Raw genomic sequence first — 21,512 nt, 5'->3', positions numbered from 1 at the left:
CAAAGACTTGTGGTAGCCATTGTGCCAAGTACAGAACAAAATAAAATGAAAAGTACATGATCCCTACCTCTAGGTTTAGGCTCACAGATAATTAAAGGAATGGTATACAGTTTTCTAAATGAATACAAAACATATGATTCTTCCTTCATAGAAGTACACTCTGAATACAGAACTCAGTGTCAAGATTGTGCAATTCTGTTTAGAGGAGATGGGAAAGGCTTAATAGGAAAAGTAATAATTGAGCTAACATGGAAAGGTTTCAGTGTTTGTCCGAAGAAAGAATGAGGTAGACCATTTTGGGCATGAAAAGGTCCAGAGCACAACCAAAGCTTCCTATGTTTTAGAGGCATAACCGTTCTATTCGGCCAGCAGGGTGTTGAGAGATGAAGATGAAGAAGAAATATGTTGAAGACATCCGAAGGCCCCGAAGGTAAGGATAAAACATATGGATACAGCATCAATGGTGGATCTTAATGAGAGTAGAAATAAACAAAATTTGCCTTTTAGAAGGGTAATTGTGATATCAGTAGTTGTGATGGACTGGAAGGGGGAGACACTGAGTGATAGTAAGAATTTAGAAGGACATTGCAAAGCTCTGATGGACTGGAATTAATGTAGAGTTACAAAGAATAGAAAGGAGACTGCACTTTTGAGAGGTTATTAGATGATACTTTAAAAAATAGCCACTCAGTTGTGGATCTACATGGTAAGGGAAGTTGATGGATGACTCAGCAGTGTCTGTGTTGATAATGATCTCTTTGAGTTTGGTGGCAAATGAATATCCAGTGTTGGCTATTATCAGTATGAGATATCAGGTCAAGTAGCCAGGGAGACAGTTGGTAATACGAGACAATTGATGTCCCATGGGTGTGAATGAGAGAAGAGAATCAAGACAAGAATCTTGGGAAATATTGACATGAGGTGGTCAGTGAAGAAGATGTTAATAAGGAGAGTTATTGAGGGCAAGGACTATATCTTGTTTATTGTTTACTTTCATGACATATCACAATACCTGGCTTATGGTGGTCATTCAATAAATACATGTTTGATAAATAGAAGGAAGCCTGGATGATTAAATGGGAGAAAGACCAGTCAGCGAAGAAAAAGGTAAGTCTGAGATAGTGTTATTGAGGAACATAAGAAAGTGTCATTAAGGTATAATGAGAATAAAAGATTCCACACACTGAAATTTGAAAATAAAACGCAGCTGAAGACGTCATAGTGCTTCCACAAAATTTTGCTTGGGTTTGAAGACTTTTCCCCTTCAGAATCAGAATGTTTTTTTTTCTTTGTCTCACATTGCTTTCTGGTTTCCTCTTTGGATTTTCCCAGCCGCTTTACTTGACCACACCTGTTCCCATTTCTGGATTGGTTCTGCAGTTTATAGCTTCTGATCTGATCTGATCTGATCTCACACACATGCAGACACCAGCTTCCAGTTTCCAGCCCAGGCAATTCTAAAACCTTTACTTCCTCCCACTTCTCATACCTTCCTTTCTAAATGTGATAGGACAAGGAAGAGAGTGTCAAGGAGAGAGTGACCAGCTGTGTTAAAACCATCTCTGATAGGCTTGGTGCAGTGGTACATACCTGTAATCTTAGCACTTTGGGAGGCTGAGGCAGGAGGATTTTCTTGGTTTTTTGAGACAGGGTCTCACTCCATCATCCAGGCTGGAGTGCAGTGACGCCATCTCAGCTTGCCGCAAACTCTGCCTTCCGGGCAGAAGCAATTCTTGCGCCTCAGCCTCCCAGTAGCTGGAATTATAGGAGCATGCCAGCACACCTAGCTAATTATTTTTTCTTGCTTTTTTTTTTTTTTAAATTTTTGTATTTTTGATAGAGACAGGGTTATGCAATCTTGTCCAGGCTGGTCCCCTACTCCTGACCTCAAGTGATCCGCCCACTTCAGCCTCTCAAAGTGCTGGGATTACAGGCATGAGCCACCATGCTCAGCAAGCAGGAGGATTTTTCGAGGCCAGAAGTGTGTCATTAGCCTGAGCAATATAGCAAGAGCCTGCTTATACAAAAAAGAGAAAAATTAGCCAGGTGTTGTAGCATGTGCCTGTAATCCTAGCTACTTGGGAGGCTGAGAGGTGAGAAGATGATTTGAGCCTGCGAGTTCAAGTTTCCAGTGTGCTATGATCACACCACTGCATACCGGTCTGGGTGACAAAATGAGAGCCTGTCTCTAAAAATAAAGTAAAAATAACATTAATTAACTTTGGACATTAAGAATTAGCAACATTGTTAGAATGACATAATAAAAAAAGAATTCAGATTATAATATACCTAAAGAGTGAATGGGTTATTAGAATTGGAGAAAGCTATCTTGAAATTTTTTTCCCTTAAGAAGTATGACAGTGAAGAGAAGGAGTAAAGATTCCATTTAGGAATCTTATTATTTAGTGAATCAGTGGAGGAGTTTGAGATAACACAAAGGAATAGAATGGGTAGAACCAGATCCTAGATGAGTGGGAGGGAATCTATTTAGGATTATAGGCAAGAGGAGGGGTTAATCTTCGTTAGAAAGAAGGCTTCATTTAAAAATAATTTTTAAGATGTTAAAATATTTATTTTGATTGTAACACAAGAATATTAAGATTATAGAAAATATAGAAAACAGGAATAAAAATGCCTGTAATCTTACCACCTTAATACAGTGCCTATTGCCAGGCGCGGTGGCTCATGCCTGTAATCCCAGCACTTTGGGAGGCCGAGGTGGGCGGATCACGAGGTCAAGAGATTGATACCATCCTGGCCAACACGGTGAAACCCCGACTCTACTAAAAATACAAAAAAATTAGCTGGGCATGGTGGCATGCACCTGTGGTCCCAGCTACTGGGGAGGCTGAGGTAGAAGAATCACTTGAACCCAGGAGGCAGAGGTTGCAGTGAGCTGAGATTGCATTACTGCACTCCAGCCTGGTGACAGAGCAAGACTCTGTCTCAAAAAAAAAAAAAAAAAAAAAAAAAAAAAAAAATGCAGTGCCTATTAGCAGTTTACTGTTTCACGATCATTAATATTTATTGGTGGCTCACTGTATTAATATTGCTAGTCATAGACTTTTGCTGGTATTAATTCATTTGCCCTTATTGTGACCTGTGAGGCATCTACTACTACTAAATCCTGTGTTACAGGTAAGGAAATGGAAGCAAATTTAGGTAATTGGGGTAAAGTCATACAACTAAAAAGTGGTAGGATTTGAAGTCTCAAATTCCTACTTGACAGCCTAAGTTCTTAATTACTTAAATTACTTACACTATACTTTTATGATGCTTTCATCCAAATGCACTTTTATGCAGCTGTCATACTGAGTGTAAAATTGTTTTTCTTTTTCATTGGTTATTTAATAATATTTCACTATTACTACAAGGACTTCAAAAAGATCTTTTAATGATAAAAAATATTTAAGCCAATTCTTTTTTTTTTTTTTTGAGACAGAGTCTTGCACTGTCACCCAGGCTAGAGTGCAGTGGCGCCATCTTGGCTCACAGCAACCTCCACCTCCTGGGTTCAAGCAATTCTCCTGCCTCAGCCTCCTGAATAGCTGGGATTACAGCTATTTACCTGCCACCACTCCCAAGTAATTTTTTGTATATTTAGTAGAGACAGGTTTTCATCATGCTGGCCAGGCTGGTCTTGAATTGCTGACCTCAGGTGAACCACCCGCCTCAGCCTCTCAAAGTACAGGAATTACAGGTGTGAGCCACCGCACCTGGCCAAGCCAATACTTTAGTTAACTCTTTCTATTGTTGGGCATTTAGTTTTTATTTTTCCAGAATTGTCTATAAAATAGTTTGTCAGCCAGGCATGGCGGCTCATATCTGTAATCCCAGCACTTTGTGAAGCTGAGGTGGGAGCACTGCTTGAGCCCAGGAGTTTGAGATCAACCTGGGCAACATAGTGAGACCTCATCTCTAAAACAAACAAACAAAAAAAAGTAAAAAAAAAAAAAAAAGTCTTTTTATATGTGTTGGAATATTTCCTTAAGGATAGGGTTTCAGGCCGGGCGCGGTGGCTCAAGCCTGTAATCCCAGCACTTTGGGAGGCCAAGGCAGGTGGATCACGAGGTCAAGAGATCAAGATCATCCTGGTCAACATAGTGAAACCCCGTCTCTACTAAAAATACAAAAAATTAGCTGGGCATGGTGGCGCGTGCCTGTAGTCCCAGCTGCTCAGGAGGCTGAGGCAGGAGAATTGCCTGAACCCAGGAGGCGGAGGTTGCGGTGAGCCGAGATCGCGCCATTGCACTCCAGCCTGGGTAACAAGAGCGAAACTCCGTCTCACAAAAAAAAAAAAAAAAAAAAAAGGATAAGGTTTCAGCAGAAGCCAAAAGCATGGCTCTTTTTCTAGTTTCTATTGCCAAATCTCTTCCTAAACGATTGTAGCAATAAATTTTAAAAATAATAATAATTTGTTAGGCATTGTTTTAATTTACGTTTCTTTGACTTATAATTAGATTGAAAATTGCTCCATATGTTTGTTTTTATTGTTTTTGTTGTCCTTGTGTGTGGTCACCTTGCTGGACTCTTATTAGTCATAATTGTTTATTATTATTTCTTTGTTTTTTAATGACTATTTTGCTTGTGTATGGATATTTTAGGTAGATAATCATAGTGACACTTTTGTCTTTTTCTCTTTGATATGTATAACTTTCATCTATCTCTGTTTCCTACCTCATTGCATTAGCCATGATAAAGAAAAATGGCCCAGCACAGTGGCTTATGCCTGTAATCCCAGCACTTTGGGAGGCCGAGGCAGACAGATCACGAAGTGAGGAGTTCAAGACCAGCCTGACCAATATGGTGAAACCTCATGTCTACTAAAAATACAAAATTTAGCTGGGGGTGATGGCATACACCTATAGTCCCTGTTGCTTGGGAGGTTGAGGAAGGAGAATCGCTTGAGCCCAGGAGGCGGAGGTTGCAGTGAGCCAAGATTGTGCTACTGCACTCCAGCCTGGGAGACAGAGTGCAACTCCATCTCAAAGAAGAAAACAAAACAAAAAACAATATTAAAAACAAGCCTTGCCCCTCTGAAATCTCAGCACTTTGGGAGGCCAAGGCAGGAGGATCACCTGAGGTCAGGAGTTTGAGACCAGCCTGGCCAACATAGTGAAACTCTGTCTCTACTAAAAAATCCAAAAATTAGCTGGGCATGGTGGCAGGTGCCTGTAATCCCATCTACTTGGGAGGCTGAGGCAGGAGAATCACTTGAGCCTAGGAGGGGAAGGTTGCAGTGAACCAGGATCGCACCACTGGCCTGGGCAACAGAGCGAGACTCTGTCTCAAACAAACAAACAAACAAACAAAACAACAGCAACAAGGTCTCTTTTCTGATTTTAATGGGAATGATTCTAATGTTTCACTATTATGTATGATTTAGTGGGAGATTTTTGATATTTAAGTTAAGAACGCTTGTATCCATTTCCAATTTACTAAGAAAGTTTAAAAATCAGGACTGTGAAAACAATCTGTGAAAAGCTTTCCCCACATTTGTTGAAATATGTATATTTTTCTGAATTAAAATAGTTCATTTTCTAAGGGTAAACCTTCTTCATATTCTTGGCCTAAGCCCTACTTGTTGTCATATATTATGTTTATAATACATCCCTGGATTTGACTTGCCAGTGCTTCACTAGGATTTTTGTATCTGTGTTTCTCTGTAAATTTTGACAGTAGTTTTTCTTTTTGTGGTATCTTTTTCTGAGTTGGGTATTAGGATAATGCTAGTGTATTAAAATAACTGAGAAGCTTTCCATCTTTCCAATTGTCTTGATGCTTTCTTCATATTAGCTACTACATTATTTACTATACGGAGTATATACTATATATATGCTATAGCATTTATATATACTACAGAATTTATTTATAGTATTATCTACTTCTTGCAAGCTTGGTTAAACTCAAACAGCTGAAAAGGGAAGGGAAGGCAATCCCTGGCATCCTGACCAGGGCATGGGATGGTAAAGGATTTGATGCCCCTGAGTATCAGAGTAGGAAGACAGTGCATTTGGGTGAAGCTGAAACCCAGTGTCAAGCATGGCTGTGAGGAGAGTTTAGATGAAAATTCCCGCTGGGCGCAGTGGCTCAAGCCTGTAATCCCAGCACTTTGGGAGGCCGAGGCGGGTGGATCATGAAGTCAAGAGATCGAGACCATCCTGGTCAACATGGTGAAACCCCGTCTCTACTAAAAATACAAAAAATTAGCTGAGCATGGTGGTGCGTGCCTGTAATCCCAGCTACTTAGGAGGCTGAGGCAGGAGAATTGCCTGAACCCAGGAGGCGGAGGTTGCGGTGAGCCGAGATCGTGCCATTGCACTCCAGCCTGGGTAACAAGAGCAAAACTCCGACTCAAAAAAAAAAAAAAAAAAAAAAAAAAAAAAAAGAAAATTCCCATTGTGACTAGTCTGCAAGATCAATCCTTGAGGATAATCATCTTGCATCAGGGTGCATTCAGGAAACTGGAAGAGCTTCTTTTATTTTATTTTTGTTACTATTTTTTTGAGACTGAGTCTCACTCTGTCACCAGGCTGGAGTGCAGTGGTGCGATCTCAGCTCACTGCAACTTCTGCCTTCTGGGTTCAAGTGATTCTCCTGCCTCAGCTTCCCCAGTGGTTGGGACTCATGATCCACCCACCTCAGCCTCCTGAAGTGCTGGGATTACAGGCATGAGCCACCACGCCTGGTCCAGATCTTTATTTCTTAATACTATTCTCTATGAAAATAAATTAAACTCCTTGGAGAAATGGCTGACTCTAGGACTTGCACAGGCATGTACAATATGAACATGGAACATCTTTGTGAGCCAAAAAGTGAGAAGAATCCCAAAGAATCATGCAAATATGAAACAAACTTGAAGAAACAAGCTTGATGAGGCCTCCCTTAGCCCAAATTGGTATACACTGAATATTAAATAAAATTACCATTGAATAAAATAGAAATCCATGAATACATAGGGATGAAAATACATAAATGTGTGAATAAATATTGAGGAAAGGCCAGGTGTGTTGGCTCATGCCTGTAATCTCAGCACTTTGGGAGGTTAAGGTGGGCAGATAACGAGGTCAGGAGTTCGAGACCAGCCTGGCCAACAAAGTGAAACCCCATCTCTACTAAAAATACAAAAATCAGCTGGGCATGGTGGCATGCACTGGTAGTCCCAGCTACTTGGGAGGCTGAGGCAGGAGAATCGCCTGAACCTGGGAGGTGGAGGTTATGTGAGCAAAAATCATGCCACTAAACCCCAGCCTGGGAAAAAAAGGGAAACCCCGTCAAAAAAAAAAAAAAAAAAAAAAAAAAGGGAAAAAAGAAAACTTCCTTGCAATAATAAATGTAGAAAGAATGCTAGAATTAGAAAGTCTTCATTTGGCAACCACCATAGTAAAAATGATTTAGGAAAGAATCATTTGTTCTTTTTTTGTTTCTCTCTCTCTCTCTCTCTCTCTTTTTTTAAAGAGATAAGGGTCTCACTTTGTTGTCCAGGCTGGTCTTGAACACTGGCCTCCTCTGCCTCAGCCTCCCAAAGTGCTGGGATGATAGGCATGGACCACCATGCCCAGCTCATCAGTAAATGTTAAAACAGTAGGTGAAAAGTAGAAATTTTATGTAGATTATCATAGTTAAATTCTAAAAAGTTATTTATTTTCTGATTGTCTTTTAAAATTTCTAATCTTGTTTTATGAATACACCATCTTATATCTCTCAGGTAATCTCTTTTGTTTTACAGTTTCCTGTTCCCTCTATGTTTGTGTGTTTTTTATTGGCTTATTTTGCCCCTCCCTTTCAAATTGGAGTCTAAAAATTCATATTAAAACATTGGGCAGGCTGGGCGTGGTGGCTCACACCTGTAATCCCACCACTTTGGGAAGTCAAAGTGGGCAGATCACTTTAGCTCGGAAGTTTGAGACCAGCCTGGGCAACATGGCAAAAACTCATCTTTCAAATAAAAAAAATACAAAATTAGCTTGGCATGGTGGCCCATACTTGTACTACCAGTTACCAGGGAGGCTGAGGTGGGAGGATGGTGGAAGTTGCTGTGAGCTGAGGTTGAAAGGCAGAGGTTGCAGTGAGCTGATATCTGCACCACTGCACTCCAGCCTAGACGACAGAGTCAGACCTTGTCTCAAAAACAAAACAAAACAAATAAAACATTAGATACTACAAAGAAAATTAGTAGCTGTGTGTGTGTTACATGGCTTGTTTATCCTGGGACTTTGTTATAGGGTGATCAAGTTATGAGGCAGCCTTTATTTTGGGAGTGTCCCCAGTATTAACTTTTTTCCTCTAGGTTATTCACATTTTCCAGAGACTAGTGATAATGGTAATAATAATTGAAACTTACGCAGCGTGTAGCATGTGTGGACACTGCTCTAAGCATTTTATATGTATTAACTCATTTAATCCTCACAATGATCTCTATGAGGTTATTACCATCTCCATTGTGAGCAAATCGAGGCTGAATAACAGGGTGACACAGCTTATTTATTGGCAGATATTTGAACCCAAGCAAGCTGGCTTTCAAATCTCTATGTTCATGATGCCCTACTTCCTTTCCTATGCACTGCCTACAGGCTAGAGGGCTGGTTTGACTTTTGGCTGCTGGCTTTCCAGGGGCCCAGTGGGAGAGAAAGCTAGAGGAAATGCATTACAGAGAATATACTTTTACTTATTAATGCTCTTATTAATGCCCTGCTACTTTACCTTGAGCTTGATGTCTTTGGCTACAAAACCCCTTTGCGAAAACAAATCCACAGTTTGGCAAGAGGAGTTGAGAGCTTGTGTGGAAGGGTAGGAAGACAAGGATAACACAGGATGAAGAAGAATGGGATCCAATTGCCCTGAATACAAACTTTCAACCAATCTTTCTATTCTCAGATCCAAGTGTTACCACACCTTCTTCCAAGTGTTGAACTCTTTCTGTATCTGTTGATTCTCAACTGCCTTCAGCTCAAAATAATCCTTACGCAAAAGTGGCATATTTTTGGGTGGCATATTCTGATCCCCTTTATAATATATTTTTCTTTTTTGAGATGGAGTTTTGCTCGTTGCCCAGGCTGTAGTGAATGGCATGATCTTGGCTCACTGTAATCTCTGTCTCCTGGGTTCAAGCAACTCTCTTGCCTCAGCCTCCTGAGTAGGTGGGATTACAGGCACGTGACACCATGCCTGCCTAGTTTTTGTATTTTTAGTAGAGACAGGGTTTCACCATGTTGATCAGGCTAGTCTCAAACTCTTGACCTCAAATGATCCACTTGCCTTGGCCTCCCAAAGTGCTGGGATTACAGGCGTGAGCCACCGTGCCTGGCAGCCTTCATATTTTAAAAAATGACTTGAGTTCCTATCCTAAGTATAGCTAGAGAGACAATATTCCCTGGTATCAGTGAGATTTCTTATAACTTCCAAGTGAATTAAAAAAAAAAATTTCACTATATCCCTTCTCCATCTTCTCAGCCTTGCTTTTGCCCAGGTTAGGAAACAGTTTCTTTCTTTTTTTACACAGAGTTCTCACATAATATAATTGGGTGGGTAGAATTTACAGAAGATATGGTGTTAAGACTGGGCTGCTTCTCCCTGTCTTATTTCCCACCTTGGTCCCCCCCCAGCCTGTCTCCCTGTTGCTAGACTTTGGACTCCCCCCATCTTCTCAATTTATTTGTCATCTCCTTGCTTTTTGCTTTTTAGTGTATCTAATCAGAAGTTGTTTTGCTCCTCTCTATCAAACTGGAGTCTAATAATTCATATTAAAACATTAGACACTACAAAGATCATATTTTCTCCCATTATTTTTTAGCAAAGCAATTTAGCTTTCTGCCTGGCTGTGTCGCTAGGCTTCCTCTTTTATACCCAGAGATGTCAGAAGACAGTTTCTTAAACCCTAATGGCTCTCTCACTAAAAGGAATTCCACACTCGACACTGAACATAATAACAAGCTTTCACCTACCCATAGGTATTCATTCATATGTTCATCTATTCATCCCTCCATTTATCTAATCTATCCATTCCTTGCCAACCCACCTCTACTCATTCACCCATCCACTCCACTAAATTCTCAATTTCTCTGCTTTTGTCTGCTTGTTCTCTCTCTTTCTTTCTCTCTCTCCTTTTTCCAGAGACCCAGAACACTGTTGGAAGTTAGTTTCTTTCTCTTAGTTTTTAATTTTATTTTTTTATTTATTTTCAGAGACAAGGCCTCACTCCATTGCCCAGGATGGAGTGCAGTGATGTGATCATAGCTCACTGTAGCCTTGAACTCCTGGCCTTGAGAAACCCTCCCTTCTTGGCCTCCCAAATATCATATTTCTATTTCACTGTTATATAGGACAATGAATAATTAATCTATGATCTATAAGATTGTTCTGAAAGTTGAATTCCTCAACATGTCACAGAAGTCCTGTAATTGGATGAATCACTAACAATGTTAGTGCTGTAAAAATATATGCTTACAATTTTATAAATGTTTATAATATATACATAGCATTTAATGTTTGTTATGTGTGAAGCTTGCTTTAGATTTACTATTTGTTCTTCCTTTTTTCATGTTAGTCAAAAGTAACTTTGTAGGATCAGAGTCACAGGACAAGTTTGAAATAAATTTCATTCTTCAAAATGCTCCTCTTCTACCCTGATAATGATCAACAATTTTTCCCCCCAAAGGCAGGGAAAGTTATTCCAATTGGTTACAGAGTTGCAACCAGCTTGACTGAAAAACTTCCCAGGGTAAGCACTTTTAAAACATAACTTTATGTTTCTATTTTTACCTTGAATGTGAACGTTAAGAAATAGACAACTCAACGTTCCTTACGAAAGTGGTATAAATTTAATGTGGCCAATTTGGATTTTTTACTGTATTTTGAGACATTCTATTGATTGTGTCCAAGAAAGTGAAAATCCCAGGCTTACAATTTGTAGCTCTACAGGGATTCAATTACAGAGGATTCAATTTATTTCAGTAAGAGTAATGGTATGCTTTCTAACCTGGATGCTTCCTGGTTGTTTTCTAAATACGACATTTAAAATATGTTGTTTAAGGCACATGTTCTCAGGATCTGTGTCATGGGAAAAAATGTTGTTTACTTTCACTAATAAATAAATATATTTTAGGGGGTTTTCATTATTTGGGGCTGTAGTTCCAAATGTGCTTACTACCTACATACACTTAAGGCTGTTGGTTGATTGGTGTAGATCAGCTAATTAGCTAATATTTTTAGAAACTGTACTTAATACTATTTTCTTGCCTTCCTCTTTGTAGCTGATTACTCCACCTGAGGCAAAAAAGTATTTCAACTTCAGATATCCACCTGCTGGAGTAGAAAGAGTATTTTATGGAAGAGCAAATGATCCCCAAATTGCACCGTATTTGACACATGGAATTAGATCTAAAATTTCAATACCGGTAACTTATTTTCTCTTTTTACTTGTATATTAATTGACCAAGGTGAAAATGCACAAATGAGGTATTAGTGAAAGTCATTAGTTCCAATCTCCTTTTCACACATAATTTTACTAGCCCTTTCTCAATCTGTCTTCCAGAAGCATTTATCTTGAGCAGTAAAAAAATCCAAGCAGCAGCAGCCAAGAGAATATGAAAAAATTAATAGTTTAAGCCACAAACTATTCTCCTCTCAAATGATAAAAGCCTGGTTGCATTCCATTTTTTCACAATAAAGAGAAATGCTGTCAGGTTTTGTTAGACAATAAGAAAGACTTTCTCAAAATCCCAGCACTTTGAGAGGCCGAGGCGGGAGGATCACCCAAGGTCAGGAGTTTAAGACCAGCCTGGCCAACACGGCAAAACCCCTTGTCTACTAAAAATAATAATAATAAAAAATAGCCAGGGCATGGTGGTGGGTGCCTGTAATCCCAGCTACTCGGGAGGCTGAATTGGCTGAATCAATTGCTTGAACCTGGGAGGTGGAGATCATGCCACTGCAATCTAGCCTGGGCAATAGAGTGAGACTCCATCTCAAAAAAAAAAAAAAAAAAAAGACTGTCTTGGTGACTTGGCTAGAGGCACGATAGAGTATTATATGGACATTGAGTGGAGGTGGAGTCAAAATGTTTATTATTGCTGTTTATTGAGCGGACAGTATAGATTCAGAAGACCTGATCTCTGTATCTGAAGAGAACTTCTGGAAGTCGCATGGTTCTTGTGCTTTATATTTGAGTCCAGTAACCTGGAAGCTCTCATTGTAAACCCTTCAGTGCCATTGAGACTTTTAACTCATTAGAAAGCTCTTGTGTAGGCATGTTTAAACTTTGTATCCAATTCCGACAGTTCATATGAAGGTGTGTGTAGTCTCCTCTCCCCAGGTATTGATTAAGATTTCCATTTTCAGATTTATACTTTTGTTTTGTTGATATATTTGTGCATTGTATGATTTCTTTAGGCAAACACATTGATAAACCCACAGCCTGTTACCACATTTCAACAGAAAATTAAAGATAAAAAAGAATCTGTGTATCTTAGCAATCGACGAGCACCATTAGGAAAATCTCACGATCAAGCACCAGGATTACCTAAAGGAATGGACACAATGAATACGACATTTGGAACAGCAGTCATCAGAGGTAGTAAAAAAATAAATAAATAAAAATAAGGAGTGGGAAGGGCTTGGTAAAATAAGTCTCTTTGGAAAATTGGATTAAATATCCCATTGGTATAGTGTTTGGTGATAGTATAAATGATGATTCAAGAAGGAAAGATGGGATAGTAGCAAGAAAGTTACTCTCAGAATCCAAATTCTTAAAGCGTTTGTATGCAGAGGGAGGAAAAATTCAGGCATTGGAGTACAATACAGATATGGTGAGCAGAGTAGGCATGGTGTGAAGACAGGAAAGAACTCAACAAAATTGGCACTGGGACTGGCTAAAGGACTGCAGTCCCTTTGCTCTGGACATCTATTTGTGTGTTTTATTTCCACCAGTGCTTCACATGTGTTCATGACTCTGAACTCTTTACAAAACAGAGTTCATGGCACAGGTAAGTTTGGGAAATGCTGTATACTGCACTCCATCTGTGCAGATCCATGTGGTATACCTGCATATTAACCAAACACAGGGCAGAGTGCATAGTTGGCTTCCACTGTGATTTTGAGAGGGAGTAGAGTACCATCTTTCAACAAAGAACATATTGGAATTGGTCACAGGCCATTCTTCATTCTCGAGGCCCAGCTTCCTGCCATGTTGTTGCGTGCCTTTCTTTCTCAGATTTCTCTCCTACACTCTTCTTCAGGTTATCCCCTCCCTCTAGGAGTCTTACCATAGGAGATCTCAAATTCCATCTTTCTTTATTTTGTGGAGAAATTCTCCCTTTGTCTTTCCATACCCAATGAGGCTCTCTTCCAGAACCTTACCTTTGTTCACTGAAAAGCTCATTAGATTATTTTCCTTAAGAGTGACATCAGGCCGGGTGCGGTGGCTCACGCCTGTAATCCCAGCACTTTAGGAGGCCGAGGCGGGTGGATCACGAGGTCAAGAGATTGAGACCATCCTGGTCAACATGGTGAAACCCCGTCTCTACTAAAAATACAAAAATTCAGCTGGGCATGGTGGCGTGTGCCTGTAATCCCAGCTACTCAGGAGGCTGAGGCAGGAGAATTGCCTGAACCCAGGAGGCGGAGGTTGCGGTGAGCCGAGATTGCGCCATTGCACTCCAGCCTGGGTAACAAGAGCGAAACTCTGTCTCAAAAAAAAAAAAAAAAAAAAGAGTGACATCTACTCTGAAGATAAATTATACTTTGGAATGTAAAATCTGGAGTTGCACCTTATTGCATCAGATCTGAAGTTTGTTAAAATTTGACACATGAAAAATGTATTTTAGAGCAGATAAAATACCCTTTTCTTTTTATGTTTCATGTATATATTTGTATTTATATAGACACTGGGGTCTGACCATGTTTTCAGGCTGGCCTCAAACTCCTGGACTCAGTGATCTCCCACCTTGACCTTCCAAACTGCTGGGATTACAGGTGTGAGCCACTATTCCCTGCCTCTTCTTTTTGATAGGTTTAATCCAATTTTTGTGAAATGTTAGACATGACATTATAGCAGTCATATAACTGCTACCTAGGAGTAGTTTATTTAATATGGAAAGTGTTCTCTAAGTGTGCCTTATTTAAATATATAAAAGGAACAATGTTTTAAAAACACTTGTTTTAATAATACACATATACACGTGTATATGTGTATTATTAAGTGTAATGGTTCATATATCAAAAAGAAGTTCTGCTTTACAGGATTATTTTGAATGGAATCATCTTCTGTATTCTTAACTATCAGTTTATATACCTCAATTCTTGGCAGAAAGTCCAAAAGAAGGGAAATTTCTTAATCTATGTTGTTAGGTCAAAAGGGAAGAGTGAAATTGTAAATGGGGTTACATTTACAAATTATCTAAAACAGTAAAAACAAAATTATTCACTGTACATAAAACTGGGTAACACTAGTCATGGGAATGCAGTTATTAAACCAACATCTTTTCTAGGTTTAGGACCAATAGAAGAATTTCTTCCTGGTTCCGGTGATTTCCCTGGTACCTCTGGCTACATTGAGGATACAAATTCATATTTATTTATTTATTTATTTTGAGATGGAGTCCCACTCTGTTGCCCAGGCTGGAGTGCAGTGTGGTGATCTCAGTTCCCTGCAACCTCTGCCTCCCAGGTTCAAGCGATTCTCTTGCCTCAGTCCCCTGAGTACCTGATATTACAGGTGTGTGCCACCACGTCTGTCTAATTTTTGTATTTTTAGTAGAGACAGGGTTTTACTATGTTGCTCAGGCTGGTCTCGAACTCCTAACCTCAGATGATCCACCCACCTTGGCCTCCCAAAGTGCTGAGATTACAGGCCTGAGCCACTGCGCCTGGCCTGGAAATACAGATTCAGATCAAAACAGACAGAAGATGTTTGCTTCCATTTACAACTGCGAAAATGTAAACCATGGCTACGTCATAGGGCATGAGGGGTCCTAAATTGCGATTCTGATTTGTTTAGATCATCTTAAGAAGTCTGCAGCAAACTAAAATAAAAATTATACTGGAACATGGCTTACCACAACTAAACAGTTAACTGATAATATAGTTCTTTTTTTTTTTTTTTTTTTTTTTTTTCAGATAGTCTCACTCTGTTGCCCAGGCTGGAGTGCAATGACACAATCTCGGCTCACTGCAACCTCCGCTTCCTGGGTTCAAGCGATTCGCGTGCCTCAGCCTCCCAAGTAGAGTAGCTTGGACCACAGGCACGTGCCACCACGCTTGGCTAATTCTTGTAAATTCAGTAGAGATGGGGTTTTACCATGTTGGCCAGGCTGGAAGGCTGGAATTCTTTTTTTTTTTTTTTTTTTTTTTTTTTTTTTAGTAGAGAGGGGTTTCTTCATGTTGGCCAGGCTGGTCTCGAACTCCTGACTTCAGGTGATCCATCCTCTTTGGCTTCCCCAAGTGCTGGGATTACATGTGTGAGCCACTGGGCCCAGCCAACTGATAACAGAGTTTTAATATTCTTCAGACTTCTAGGGGGTGAGCCAGGTCAAGTGGGCTTCCCTTTCTTGATAAATCGTTTATGTTGGCTTTGTGATCTCTCAGGATGTCTCTGTAGCCTTGCATCCAGCATACCTAATCTCTCATTTGTTCCAGGCAATATAAGTTGACTATATCATAGATTAAAAAATACCTTGAAACTGATTTTATTAATTCTTCCTTCAGAATACTCTGCTAAAGATGTGGTGAATCCACCAAAATCCTATGAAGAAGTATTTAAAGAAGGAAATGAAGGACATGATTTGTATGTTGTTTCTCACAACGATTATTATGCAGGTAAGTGTCTTCCAATGCCAAATGGGCCTGAAGATACGGGACTCTCAGATTTGTGAAGAGGAATAAAGGAGATAATGTATATCAAGTTAAATGCCTGGCATATAATAGGTGATTAATACAATATTATTCATAAGGTCATAAACAATGGTAGCTGAGAAAACATGTACTGCATATACTTATGGTTTTAAAAATTTTTTTATTTAAATTTTTTTTTTAGACAGGGGTCTCTCTGTTGCCCAGGCTGAAGTGCAGTGGTGTGGTCATAGCTCATTGCAGCTTCCACCTCCTAGACTCAAGAGATCCTTCCATCTTAGCCTCTTGAACAGCTGGGACTACAGGTGTGCACTACCATGCCTGGCTAATTTTTTGAGTTTTTTTAAATTTATTTTTTAAAATTATTTTTATTTTTATTTATTTTTTAAGATGGGGTTTCACCATGATGATCAGGCTGGGCTTGAGCTCCTGACCTCAGGTGATACATCCACCTCGGCCTCCCAAAGTGCTAGGATTACAAGTGTGAGTCACTGCGCCCGGCCTTTAATTTTTTGAGTTTTGAAATAGAGATGGGAAAAAGTCTTCGTATGTTGTCCAGGCTGGTCTCAAACTCCTGAGCTCAAGCGATGCTTCCATCTTGACCTCCCAAAGGGCTGGGATTACAGGCATGTACCACTGCGGTCGACTCAAAAGATTATTCTAAATGCTTAATTTTATATAAAGAATATTGGGTGATGGTCAAGTTCACACATTTTTGAATTAGATCAGGTTCAAATCCTAGCTCATCCATTTACTATCTTTTTTTTTTTTTTTTTTTCCCTTTTTCCATTTACTGTCTTTTAAAACTTGGGCAATTTACTTATTTGATCATTACACATTCTTATCTCTTAAATGGATATAGTAATTTTGTGAGGATTGAGTAGATGCCACATGCTTAACATAGCACTGGAACATACTTAAGGGCTCATAATTATTAGATACTATTATTATTATTATTTAGTGATCCTGACTTAAAGTTTCATGTCTAGTAGCATATTACTAGAATTATTCCACAGCACAACTAAAAAGGCATTAGATTTTTATAGCGCCATAAATAAAGCTCAATTGCCAATATGTTGATCCTAAGTAAAGTCTTGATACAATAAAGGATTGAGAAGTAGACTGATACATGTCCTGAGGAAGCCTATGGATTGTGCATCGTTCATAAACTCAATCTTCATTAACTAGAAGAGCTGCCGTTCACTGTAGCACAGCACCCACTCTTTCTTGCTCCTTATTCCTTTACTTTTTTTCCTTCACTGCTAACACTAGACTCTTTTTCTATGCTCTTCCTCCCAAATTTTTGTTTATAGCCTCCCATCCCCATTGCTTCACTCTCTGGAGTCTGCCATTCGCTTGTTTCATAGCTAATGTGTGTTATTTTCCTCACTCCCCCTCTTACTCCCCTCCCCTCCCCTCTCCTTCTCTTCCCCTCTCCCTCCCATCTCCATTCCTCTCCTTTCCTTTCTTTTCTTCTTTTTTGTCAGCAATAAGGAAGTATCTGCTGGTTCTTTACATTCCCTAACATGTTTCCAGACTGTCTAAGATCGTCTCTACTCTCACACTGCCCGTTGCTATCTGCACAGGTGCCATATTCCTTCTTACAGTCTTGACTTCTCTCCATAGCTTTACCCCTCTACTTTCCTAGCTCATTCCTTTCTTTTGTTTCTTTCCTCGTTTCTTCCTTCTCTGTCTTGTGAAAATATTTTATTCACATTTGAAAACGTTTCATGTTTATTGCACCGTCGAATCCAATGCTCTTTAATTGTTTTTAAAAGAACTTTGGTCTGGGCACAGTGGCTCACTCTTGTAATCCCAGCACTTTGGGAGGCCGAGGCAGGTGGATCGCTTGAGCCCAGGAGTTCGAGGACCAGCCTGGGCAACACAGTGAGAACCTGTATCTATAAAAAATAAATTAAAAAATTAGCCAGGCATGGCGGCACATGCCTGTAGTTCCCGCTACTTGGGAGGCTAAGATGGGAGGATTGCTTGAGCCCACCCAGGAGTTCCAAGTTGCAGTGAACCACGATTGCGCCACTGCACTCTAGGCCTGGGCAAGAATGAGAACTTGTCTCAAAATAAAATAAAAACTAAAAAGAACTATGTCCATAAATATGTACACTGTATGGACAACGAATAATGAGATTCATTATAAGCATTTAACAGTCTGAGAAAAATGTCTGGTTTTTTAATGTTTAAAAGAGCTCTAATGAACCATAACATGACTACAATTCCCTTCATTTGCTGATTTTTATGGAAGTTTCATTGACCTCTTGAAAAGTTGTAGAATCGGCCAGGCGTGGTGGCTCACGCCTATAATCCAAGCACTTTGGAGACCAAGGTGGGTGGATCACCTGAGGTTGGGAGTTCAAGACCAGCCTGATCAACATAGTGAAACCCCGTCTTTATTAAAAAAATAAATAAAATAAAATAAAAAAGTTGTAGAATATGTTCTTTTAAATATTGTCTTAATTTTTTCCTCATAAGGAAAGTACCTTTATTTTTTATTACAAAAATATATTATAATTGTATAAAATATAAATATTAACAAATGAAGAAAGAATAAATGTAACCTTGAAATCCCATTAGCTAGAGATAACCACAGTTGAGAAGTTGAACATTTTTAAAATTATTCTTTTTCTTTTTTTTGGGTACAGAGTAGGTATATATATTTATGGGGTACATGAGATGTTTTGACATGGGCATGCAACGTGAAAATAAGTGCCTCTTGGAGAATGGTGTATCCATCCCCTCAAGCATTTGTGCTTTGAGTTACAAACAATACAATTATACTCTTTGTTGCCGGGCGCGGTGGCTCAAGCCTGTAATCCCAGCACTGTGGGAGGCTGAGGCGGGTGGATCACGAGGTCAAGAGATCGAGACCATCCTGGTCAACAAGGTGAAACCCCGTCTCTACTAAAAATACAAAAATTAGCTGGGCATGATGGTGCATGCCTGTAGTCCCAGCTACGCAGGAGGCTGAGGCCGGAGAATTGCTTGAACCCAGGAGGCGGAGGTTGCGGTGAGCCGAGATCGCGCCATTGCACTCCAGCCTGGGCAACAACAGCAAAACTCCGTCTCAAAAAAAAAACAAAACAAACAAACAAAAAAAAACCAAAAACAATTATACTCTTTGTTATTTTAAAATGTACAATTAAGCTATTATTGACTATAGTCACTCTAATGTGCTATCAAGTAGTGGGTCTTATTCATTCTTTCTATTTTTTTTTCTCTCCCATCCCCACCATCTTTCTCAGCCTCTGGTAATCATCCTTCTACTCTATTTCCATGAGTTCAATTGTTTTTATTTTTAGATCCCACAAATAAATGAGAACATGAAACGTTTTTCTTTCTGTGCCTGGCTTATTTCACTTAACATAATGATCTCCAGTTCCATCCCTGTTGTTGCAAAAGACTGGAATTCATTCTTCTTTATGGCTGAATAGTACTCTATTGTATGTATGTACCCTGTTTTCTTTATACGTTCATCTTTACTTTATCCATTCATCTGTTGATGGATTCACAGCCTGCTTCCAAATCTTAGCCATTGTTAACAGTGCTGAAACAAACACAGGAGTGCATAGATGTCTCTGATACACTGATTTCCTCTCTTTTTGTTTTTGAGACAGTTTTGCTCTGTCACCCAGGCTGGAGTGCAGTGGCACGATCTCAGCTCACTGCAACCTCCATCTCCTGGGTTTAAGTGATTCTCCCGCCTTAGCCTCCCAAGTAGCTGGGATTACAGGCTCCCACCACCATGCCTGGCTACTTTTTGTATTTTTAGTAGAGATGAGGTTTCTCCATGTTGGTCAGGCTGGTCATGAACTCCTGACCTCAGGTGATCCAGCCATGTTGGCCTCCCAAAGTGCTGGGATTACAGGCATAAGCTACTGCGACTGACCCAGGATTACTTTTTAAATTTCTTTTTTACATTGTTCACTGTTGGTATATGGAAATGCTACTGATTTTTTAATGTTTATTTTGTATCTTGTAACTTTACTGAAATTATCACTTCTAATAGTTTTCTTGTGGAGTCTTTAGATTTTTCTAAATATAAGATCATATCATCTACAAATTAAGGATAATTTGACCTCTTTCCCCATTTGGGTGCCCTTTATATCTTTCTATTGTCAGATTGCTTTAGCTTAGACTTTCAGTATGAAGGAAAAACTTTTCAGTTTTTTCCCATTCAGTATCATACTAGCTGGGCGTCTGTTGTATACGGCTTTTATGTTGAGGTGTGTTCCTTCTACATCCAGTGTGTTGAAGGCTTTTAGTATCAAGGGATGTTGAATTTTATCAAATGCTTTTTCAGCATCAATTGAAAAGATCATACGTTTTTTTATCCTTCATTCTGTTGATATATCACATTGATTGATTTGCATATGTTGAAAAATACTTGGGTCCCAGAGATAAATCTCCTGAAACTTGCAAATATTATCTTAAACCCATTATTTTAACCTGATAATGACTTAACACTATTTACATAAAATAAAAACAAACAAGAAAAAATAAAAACCCTATGCCTTTTGTCCCCCAAGCTTTTTAACTTGTTGTTTCTATTTATATCTTCTTATAATCTCTATGTCTTGAAAAGTTGTTGTAGTTATTATTTTTGATTGGTTCATTGTTTAGGCTATCTACTTGGGATAACAGTAGTTTGGATACCACAGTTAAAGTTTTATAATATTCTGTGTTTTTCTGTGTGCTTACTATTACGGTGAGTTTTGCACCTTCAGGTGATTATTCATTATTCATTTTTTTTTTTTTTTCCTTTCTGATTGAAGTACTTCCTTAAGCATTTCTTAAGATAGGTCTGGTATTGATGAAATCCCTCTGCTTTTTTTTTTTCAATTTTCTTTTTTTTTTCCCTGGGAGAGTATTTCTTCATCATGTTTGAAGGATGTTTTCACCAGATAAGACACACTATTCTAGGGTAAAAGCTTCTTTTCTTCAGCACTTTAAATATGTCATGGTGCTCTCTCCTGGTCTGTAAAGTTTCCACTGAAAAGTCTGCTGTCAGATTTGTTTATTGTATGTTGTTTCTTTAACTCCTTTTAGAATCCTTTCTTCATCCTTGACCTTAGGGAGTTTGATTATTAAATGTCTTGAGGTAGTGTTCTTTGGGTTAAATCTGCTTGGTGTTCTATAACCTTCTTGTACTTGGATATTGATATCTTTCTCTAGGTTTGAGAAGTTCTCTGTTATCCCTTTGAATAAACTTTCTACTCCTATCTCTTCCTCTATTTTCTCTTTAAGGGCAATAAATTTTAAAAAAATAATAATAAATTAAAAAAAATAAATTTAGTCTCACTATGTTTCCCAGGCTAGTCTTGAATTCCTGGGCTCACGCGATCTTTGAACCTTGGCCTCCCAAAGTACTGGGATTACAAACATGAGCCACCATGCTTGGCAAGGCCAATAACTCTTAGATTTGACCCTTTGAGACTATTTTTCTATATCCTTTAGTTTTTTTTTTCTTCTTTTGTCTTCTCTGATTGTATTTTCAAATAGCCTCTTTTCAAGCTCATTAACTCTTTCTTCTGCCTGATCAATTCTGCTGTTGAGAGACTGATGTACTTTTAAGTTTGTCAAATGAATTTTTTACCTCCAGAATTTCTGCTTGATTCTTTTTGTTTTTGTTTGTTTGTTTGTTTTTGAAACAG

At 39.0% G+C, this 21,512-nt stretch overlaps 1 protein-coding gene across 1 annotated transcript in view; it reads left to right on the top strand.

Annotated features, from left to right (window-relative positions):
* EFHB (EF-hand domain family member B) overlaps window positions 1–21,512 on the top strand; it is a 57,798-nt gene that overhangs the window by 1,507 nt on the left and 34,779 nt on the right. Inside the window, exons 2-5 of the mRNA XM_032267484.1 lie at window positions 10,658–10,720; window positions 11,253–11,396; window positions 12,391–12,571; window positions 15,703–15,813. Coding sequence (XP_032123375.1) covers window positions 10,658–10,720; window positions 11,253–11,396; window positions 12,391–12,571; window positions 15,703–15,813 — 499 coding nt within the window. The remainder of the gene's footprint in view (window positions 1–10,657; window positions 10,721–11,252; window positions 11,397–12,390; window positions 12,572–15,702; window positions 15,814–21,512) is intronic.

This window comes from Sapajus apella, unplaced genomic scaffold (genome assembly GCF_009761245.1).
Source record: "Sapajus apella isolate SASKATOON/1434 unplaced genomic scaffold, GSC_monkey_1.0 scaffold4, whole genome shotgun sequence".
Lineage (NCBI taxonomy): Eukaryota > Metazoa > Chordata > Mammalia > Primates > Cebidae > Sapajus > Sapajus apella.
Note: the sequence above shows the minus strand (reverse complement) of the source record. Positions and strands in the feature narration are given on the sequence as shown.